General features: G+C 50.8%; 1 protein-coding gene across 2 annotated transcripts in view; it reads right to left on the bottom strand.

Annotated features, from left to right (window-relative positions):
* Window positions 1-712: 712 nt before the first annotated feature.
* The window catches only part of LOC133107245 (ribonuclease ZC3H12A), a 14,391-nt gene continuing 6,231 nt past the window's right edge, over window positions 713-8,872 (bottom strand). For both annotated transcript variants that reach the window (XM_061216213.1, XM_061216207.1), the window contains exons 3-6: window positions 6,693-6,832; window positions 3,308-3,542; window positions 2,145-2,251; window positions 713-1,842 (exon numbers count right to left, since the gene is read on the bottom strand). In XM_061216213.1, the coding sequence (XP_061072197.1) occupies window positions 752-1,842; window positions 2,145-2,251; window positions 3,308-3,542; window positions 6,693-6,832 (1,573 nt within the window). In that variant the 3' untranslated portion in view covers window positions 713-751. The remainder of the gene's footprint in view (window positions 1,843-2,144; window positions 2,252-3,307; window positions 3,543-6,692; window positions 6,833-8,872) is intronic.

The raw sequence follows: 8,872 nt of genomic DNA, 5'->3' as shown, positions 1-8,872 counted from the left end.
GTAATTCGTGAACACTAATCTCCAGATCCATTTGATCCGGGACATTTGGGAACAGTACACACCTAGCAACAGGAGTAACAACAGCCATAACAAGATCCATTTACATCACACGTTACATGTTATTTTGCTGCCACTTTTATCCAACATACAGTTAATTAGCCTAAGCGGGAGCCAATTCTGCCTGGAGCAATGTGAGGTTAAGGGCCTTGCTCAAGGGCCCAACACACTACAGGATCAAACAATCATTCTTTTAATTTTTTTTAAAATTTTTATTATTTTTAATAAGAATGGCAAGCAAGGCATATGAAAGCAAACGGCTTTCTCCGGAGGTCGCAAAAGGCCCAACCACAGTCCTGGCCTTCCCTCAGTGACAACTGCAAACAGCAGGTCGGCCAATGGGCTCAGCTCAGCCAGCCACAGACGATGTGTGCATACGTCTTCACGGGCATTTTATACTTTAATGTAATTTTTTATTAAATCTATCCGTAGCTATGTTGCTCAGCTAGCTGGTTTGCCAGTCTGTCGCTGGTAGTTCTCTCGTTCGGAAAGGCACTGCCCTCCGGGCGTCACTGAGGGAAGGAAAGATCCTCGGGCTCCCAACAGCAACCCGGAGAGTAAGAACAAGGCAAAATGGCCGCCACAGGCGAGGCAAGATGGCCGCCACAGGAGAGGCCTGGGCCAGGGTTCTGTGTCACCGCGGATGGGAGGGGAGGGGAGGGGAGGGGAGGGGAGGGGGGCTAAAAGCCCCACATCACAGCGCCCCTCCCTGCGACTTCAGCGTGAGGATTTCGGCAGCGAGGGCCTGGGGGTCCAGCACGTGGGGGAACATGCCCATGACCTTGTCCACCTGACAGGGGGGGAAGATTGCCTGGAGCTTCTTTCGGACCTCCTCCCGTTCGGCCTGGAAGGGGGCCTGGGGAGGGGCCGGGGGGGCCGGGGCCCAGTGGCGCTGGTCCCCCCCGTAAACTCCCATCATGCCTTGCTCTGCGGGCATCCTGTGGTGGTTCGGGAGGCTGTTGGCCGAACGGGTCTGTTGTGGGATGGGCTGGAACGGGTCAGACCAGTACTTCTGGGGTCCCGCATGGATTTGGGGAAAGCTGGCGGGGAGGCTGTAGGGGGGTGGGTACAGGGAGCCCCTGTACCCGGGGGGGTAGCAAGGCTGGCAGGGGGCGGGGCCTTGGCCGTAGTGCTGAGCACAAGTGGGCGGGGGCAAGTGAGGGCAACAGTTGCAAGCCTGGCGGCCATTTTGTCTGTCTGGGAGGTGGCGGCCATTTTGTCCGTCTGGGACGTGGCGGCCATTTTGTCCGTCTGGTGGGTGGTGCTGGGCATAGCGCTGAGGAGACCTGCAGGAGGAGCAGGAGGAGGAAGAGGAGGAGAAGGATGAAGAGCAGGGGCCGGTGTGGGGGTCTCCGTAACCCCTGGAGACCTCGGAGTACTGACTGTCGTAAGAACCCAGGCCGGAATCCAGACGCTCCTGGGAGGAGGTATTGAGGTAGGCGGAGTCAGAGTGGGGATTGGCTGCCGTGCCCTTCTTGGAGGCGGGCCTGCGGGCGTGATGGGGGCGGGGGAGCAGCACGTTCTCGCTGACGTGGTGGGGACCCTTCAGCGACGCACGCTGCTCCAGACTCAGCCTGTGCTCCAGCTCCTGGCCCAGGGAGAGGGGGGTCGGGCCGGGGTCGGCGGGGCCCGGCTTTTTGGCCGATGAGGAGGAGGCCCTCCGGTCGTCCTTCAGGGAGGAGAGCTTGGCGTTGGCTCGGAGCTCGTCAGCCAGGGAGCGATGCGACTGGTGGGCGCGGTCCTGGTGGTGGAACTTGCACTTGATCCCGTACGTGCACTTCTTCCCTGGAAGAGAAGAGCACAGCGCGCCGTTACGTCCCCAGGACTCTCTGCTGTCCCCTGGGGGACTGAGTCTGGTGTGCCGGGTGGTTTTAACTTTGATCGCAGGATTGGAGGCACCTGCGGGGAACCCTATATGAAGACTTCTGAGGCAGGAACTCAAGAGAACAGCTACCATCAGGGTTCCATGGTGCCCGTGTTGTTTGTTTTTGTTAATAAATTCATCTATTTTTAAAAAACGTTTAACGTTTTGGGACTGGCAAAGGGGGCTGGTCGTAACATATTGGGGGCTCGTCTGGGACGGTTACCATAGGGACAGGGCTGGCGTTTCGGTTCTGGCACCAGCGGCTTCTTCCGGAGGAAGTTCTCCAGGCTGGGACCGTGCCGGCCCAACGGGTCGTCAGGAGGCATGAACCTGGGAGAGAGAGAGAGAGAGAGAGGGAGAGAGAGAGGGAGAGGGAGAGGGAGAGGGAGAGGGAGAGGGGGAGAGAGAGGGAGAGGGGAAGATTAATTATCTGTTTGCACATGTACTTCCTCCCAATAAAGCTTTAATGGAGAAAGAGGGAGAGAGATCACTATTTACAAATACTGTATACTTCCTGCCAATAAAATGTTTTAATGGAGAGAGAGTGAGAGAGTGAGAGAGTGAGAGAGAGTGAGAGAGGGACAGAGAGAGGAGAGATTGCTCTTCTGTTTGCACGTTTAGCATGTGGCTCACTTGTCGCTGACAAAGGTAACAGAGAGAGAAAGAGAGGAAGGGAGAATGAGGGGAGAGGGAGAGTGAGGGGGAGAAAGAGAGAGAAAGAGGGAGAGAGAAAGAGAGAGGGAGAGAGGGAGAAAGAAAGAGAGGGAGAGAGAGCAAGAGACAGAGAGAGAGAAAGAGAGAGCAAGAGACAGACAGAGAGAGAAAGAGAGGGAGATAGAAAGAGAGAGAGAGGGAGAGAGGGAGAAAGAAAGAGAGGGAGAGAGGGAGAGAGAGAGCAAGAGACAGAGAGAGACAGAGAGGGAGAGAGAAAGAGAGAGAGAGGGAGAGAGGGAGAAAGAAAGAGAGGGAGAGGGAGAGAGCAAAGACAGACAGAGACAGAGAGAAAGAGAGGGAGAGAGAGAAAGAAAGAGGGAGGGAGAGAGAGAGAGGGAGAGAAAGAAAAAGAGTGAGAGAGGGAGAGAGAGAGAAACAGGGAGAGGGAGGGAGAGAGAAAGAGAGAGAGAGACAAAGAGGGAGAGGGAGGGAGAGAGGGAGAGAGAGAGAAAGAGGGAGAGGGAGGGAGAGAGGGGGAGAGAGAGAAAGAGGGAGAGTGAGGGAGAGAGAGAAAGAGGGAGAGTGAGGGAGAGAGAGAAAAAGAGTGAGAGAGGGGGAGAGAGAGAGAGAAACAGAGGGAGAGAGAGGGAGAGAGAGAAAGAGAGAAAGAGAGAAAGAGAGGGAGAGAGAGGGAAAGAGAGAGGGAGAGGGAGGGAGAGAGGGAGAGCTCACTTGTCGTTGACGAAGGAGTACATGAGCAGCTGCTCCTCCACGCAGCGCTTCCACTCCGGCCTCTCGCTCTGCAGGTCCCGGTACGTGTCGTTGGACACGATCACGCCGCCCGACTCGTACGCCAGCTTGACGATGAAGCGGTCGTCGTAGCAGACCACCCTCTTGCCCCCGACGCGCCGGGAGGGCGTGAACACCATGATCTTCTTCTTCTCCAGAGTCCGCAGGACGTGCTGATCTGCAGGGGACAGCAAGACCGCGGTCACGCTCCGGGGAGCACCAGAGAGAGCCCTCTCGACTAAATCACCTCTTAACCTTAGGAAGACTAAAGGGATATTCTTCAAGAGAAAGCAAGCAAGTACACTCTTCTGGGCCCGGTTCCACAAAGCAGGATTACTGATTTAGCTGATTAACTGCACTGGGTAAAACCCACAAAGCAGGATTACCGAGTTAGCTGGATAACTGCACTGAGTAAAACCCACAAAACAGGATTACTGAGTTAGCTGGATAACTGCACTGGGTAAAACCCACAAAACAGGATTACTGAGTTAGCTGGATAACTGCACTGGGTAAAACCCACAAAGCAGGATTACTGCACTGAGTAAAACCCACAAAGCAGGATTACCGAGTTAGCTGGATAACTGCACTGAGTAAAACCCACAAAACAGGATTACTGAGTTAGCTGGATAACTGCACTGAGTAAAACCCACAAAGTAGGATTACTGAGTTAGCTGGATAACACACACTGATGCGGGCACACACTGACACGTGCGTACACACACCCACACACAGAGAGATGCATGCACACACACACACACACACACACAGACGCGTATGCACACACACAGACACACACACACACACAGACGCGTATGCACACACACACATACAGAGATGCATGCACAGACACACACACAGACAGACACGCTCCTGCTGATACAGATTACCTCAGACTCACACCTGGGAGTGTGAATAACAGCTTCAGGTCTTTTTGGAAACATCGCTTCTAACACTGCGGGGAGGTTCAATGATCTCCCATTCTTCACAGCAAATTGGCTCTGTCAGCTGGGGTGAGGATTCCTCAGTCTGGTCCCAGATGCGCTACGGGACGCAGGTCAGAACTCGACTTTGACTGGGCCCTTCAAGGACACTCGCTTAGTTCTTTCACTCTTTAAAACAAGGCGAGCGGTCTGCCCTCCTCCTCTGTGTTTCCCCCCCCACTTAAAGACAAAGCTGAAATCTAAAATGAAATTCCCACAAATTAGTCAACTCTTCATAGCCATACGAACACGCATTTTCACACCAACGCGTTTTTTCCCCCATCCAGGAGATTTGATGAGGTTTTACGTCATCGTGTCGCAGCCGTGCGTAGATCAAACGTCGTCTGTGAATTTCCCCTTCCCCTCCCATCAGTCTCCTTCTCACACAGAGGCGCGCATCCTGATTTGAGGCCCCCCCCCCTCCTCATTTTAGGAGTCAGTTCTACTCGTGTATACGGCATATCGCAGATGCTAGCGCTGCTCGAACCTCCGTTTCACCTTCTTTAATTCAGACGGAGGGAAAGGGTCAGACAGAGTCGGGACAGGAAGGGCCACGGCAGGAATCAAAACCCCGACTTCGTCTGCGGGGTCAAGGGTCACCGCTCAGATAACCAATCCCGTTGCTTCATAGAGGAGTGACATCACCGACTGTGGAGCACATTCCCATCACCGCATACTGGACATACAGTGTTGCCTGGGCAACGCATCAAGTCAGGCCAAGTCAGTTCACCGTCAGCCCGTCCACAGACAATGCCCAGTATGTATAGTATATAGGCTATATATCACTGCCAAACCAGCAGTTACGCTGACCACCTGCTGGTCAATACTGTAAACTTAATCTTCCTTTTATCCTCGCATTTTATCATCATTTTATGAAACTTCAAAACTGTTTTTAAATTTAACTCCTGCTCATTATTAACGGATTAATGTCCAGGCCTCGACCTTGTTAAGTATAATGACACAGACACAATAGCTCAAACAAAAAAACCAAAACAAAACACATTAAATACGCTGATCATTTTACAAAAAGGTAAAAAAAATGACAATAAAAACAGGCTTCAACAGGGAAACGACTCCACTCACATTCTTCTCTTAAGCCACATCGGCAGCGCCTGACTGTAGAAAACGTGGAAAACACCTAATTATGCAAATCACCACCCCCCATTCCCCTCCGCCAGCTCGCAGGTGAGTCAGGTAAACGAGACAAAGTTCAGAGATATAAAGCGAGAGAGAGCGAGAGAGCACGCTCCGGTTTCCTTTCTGAGAAAAACTTCCTGCTGGGGTTTTCCCCGGCGAAACGCTTCCTGGTTCTCCGATTGAATCCGACCTTTCCCCGCACGCCGCCCTCCCTGTCAACACTGCCCCTCCAGCGTCCTCTACCAAGAGGACGACGAAACAGGACCTGCTGGCCCAACGTGGAAATTCTCACACAGGAGCGAAACTCCTGAAGTGTAACAGGAAGTGAAAGCTTAAACAAGGTCAAGGGAAACGGCAGGCACGATGACCTGCACACAGAGCAAGCACAGTACCACAGAACAAGAACACAGCACGATCACCTGTACACAGCGCAAACGCAATACCACAGGGCAAGAACACAGCACTAAACCTGCACACAGCGCAAGCACAATACCACAGAACAAGAACACAGCACTAAACCTGCACACAGCGCAAGCACAATACCACAGAACAAGAACACAGCACTAAACCTGCACACAGCGCAAGCACAATACCACAGAACAAGAACACAGCACTAAACCTGCACACAGCGCAAGCACAATACCACATAACAAGAACACAGCACTAAACCTGCACACAGCGCAAGCACAATACCACAGAACAAGATCACAGCACGATCACCTGTACACAGCGCAAACGCAATACCACAGGGCAAGATCACAGAACTAAACCTGCATGCAGAGCATGCAGGTATGAAGCCTGGATGTCCTCCCACCACAGGTATGAAGCCTCTCACACACACTCTCTCTCTCACACACACACACACACACACACACACACAGAGACACTCTCTCACACACACACACACACTCTCTCTCTCTCTCTCTCTCACACACACACACACACACACACACACACACAGACACACACACACACAGACACTCTCTCTCTCTTACACACACTCTCTCTCACACACACACACACAGACACTCTCTCTCTCTCTCACACACACACACACACAGACACAGACACTCTCACACACACACACACACACACACACACAGACACACACACACACTCTCTCTCACACACACTCTCATACATCCAAACACTCACGCACATGCTCACACATACAGACTCTCATACACACACACACACACACACACACTCACCTGTGATAGGTACGTCAGGTCTGGGCTGTTCCTTCCTCCAGGAGGGCACAAACACTGTGATGTCTGTGTGACCTCTGTCCAGGAAGTACTTCACCGCCAGCTGGATTCCCTGGCAGGAGAAGACTTCCTTGTTGCCGTGGCTACAGACAGACAAGGAAAATGGACAAATCACCATTATAATAAAGAAATACTTGTGTTTCACATAAACAGGTGCAGCCTGTAGCCTAGTGTCTAACGTACGTGACTGGGACCTGGAAGGTTGTTGGTTCAAGCCCCGGGGTAGCCACAATAAGATCCGCACAGCTATTGGGTCCTTGAGCAAGGCCCTTAACCCCACATTGCTCCAGGGAGGATTGTCCCCTGCTTAGTCTAAGCAACTGTATGTCGCCTTGGATAAAAGTGTCAGTTAAATAACAAGTTATACATATTATTATCATCATCAGATCATTATGCGATTAAATTGGAAATTGGCAGGAAATAATGTATGCACAAACACTAAAGCAGATGGAAAATATCAGTTTTTATTATCCATTCATTCTTCACCAGCAGAGAGCATGAACGTTTTTTAGCGTTTCTGAAAAAAAAAAAAAAAAAAAAGATTTTTATGGACGTACTGAAACTCAACAAATAATAATTATTGTTGTTGATATAAACATTCCAGACATGCCTGTCGATCAACCCAGGCACATGTACCAATGTAACCCCATCAACACGTGCTCTTTCTGCGTCCTGGAGCGGTACACTAAGGCAGGGACAACACGTTGACCAGTGGTCCGTAGGGACAAACAAGAACCACTCAGCCACCCCACCCCACCCGTCCCCAATTCACCCTCCCCCATCCGCTCTGCCTCTCGCTCTCACTGGCTGCCATCTGATACCTGGTGTCTGGTATCTGCTCGACTGATCAGTAAATCATAGAAACGCACACAAATGGCAGAGCCTTGAGTCAGCAAAATAATCAAAAGCAGAGACTGAACCCTTTTGTGCTCGCTTCCGAAAAAGCCACAGGGCTGCGTGAGTGCCAGTTTCTGATTTTGTGTGGCTGAAAGTAAAACCACACACACACACAGCCAGCTCCTCGCTCTCAACGCGCAAACTCAAGTCTCCTTTCCGTTGAAGACCAGCACATCTGAGACCAACCGGTTACGGTGTTAACACCACGGTTTCTCAGGTCGGAATTGCCGGTTTTTAAGGCCAAAACTAAACAAAATCCAGCAGAACCACACAGCTCTTGGATACCAGCGCCGAACCACACACCATTTCAGTCCCGCGTTCAGCAATAGCACGGCAGAGTGTCTAGCTAACTCGCGTGGCCAGTTATAGATCATCACGTTTTTATCCCGCTTATTCTTCAATCAAGCATTATGTAAAAGTGCGAACATCATCGCCGTCGTTTTCAAATTGGTTCGGGTAGTCGGAACGCTGATCTTGTTTGTTCAGTTCAGACAAAAATTGGCAGAAAATACACGTCTACACCAACCACACGTGAAAATATCCGCTTTATGGTCCATTCATACCAAACCAGAAGAGAGCCCGGCCACCACGCATTATATATATATATATATAGTTTTTTTTTCTTCTTTAAATAAAAACCCCCCAACAACACATGAATGGACGCACTGAAACTAAAAGATAGTTTTGGGGAAACGGGGGCAAAAAATATTTGCATGGAGACAAAACGCATCAGTAACAAGGGTAACAGCCTTATTTTCACAAGTTATCCGTTTACGCGGTGTTGTGTAATGTAATTGAACTTCATCAAAACGAATTATAATGCTTGTATGTCACACAGCTTCATGTAGCAAACCCCATTTACTCCACACAACTATTCTCTAAATCCAGTATTCATAAGAGTGCATGGGAGCATGAAAGGGCACTATATATAGCATCTGGACAGATATGGTGAAGAACTGGTTTTTTGACTAACTGGTTGTAGCAGAAGTCTGTGTAAATATTATGAGTACATGGAGACAGATGCTGGTCACTCCAGGAAAAAGAGCCCACACACACACACACACACACACACACACACACACACACACACGCCGGTCCGTGCACACGTGCAGGCACACAGACACGAACACATGCGCGCACAGACACAAACACGTTCCATTCTAGCCAAACATAATAACTGAACACCGCCACAACAATGAGACAGGAATGATGAGGGGGGGGGGGGG

Source organism: Conger conger, chromosome 1 (genome assembly GCF_963514075.1).
Source record: "Conger conger chromosome 1, fConCon1.1, whole genome shotgun sequence".
NCBI lineage: Eukaryota > Metazoa > Chordata > Actinopteri > Anguilliformes > Congridae > Conger > Conger conger.
Note: the sequence above shows the minus strand (reverse complement) of the source record. Positions and strands in the feature narration are given on the sequence as shown.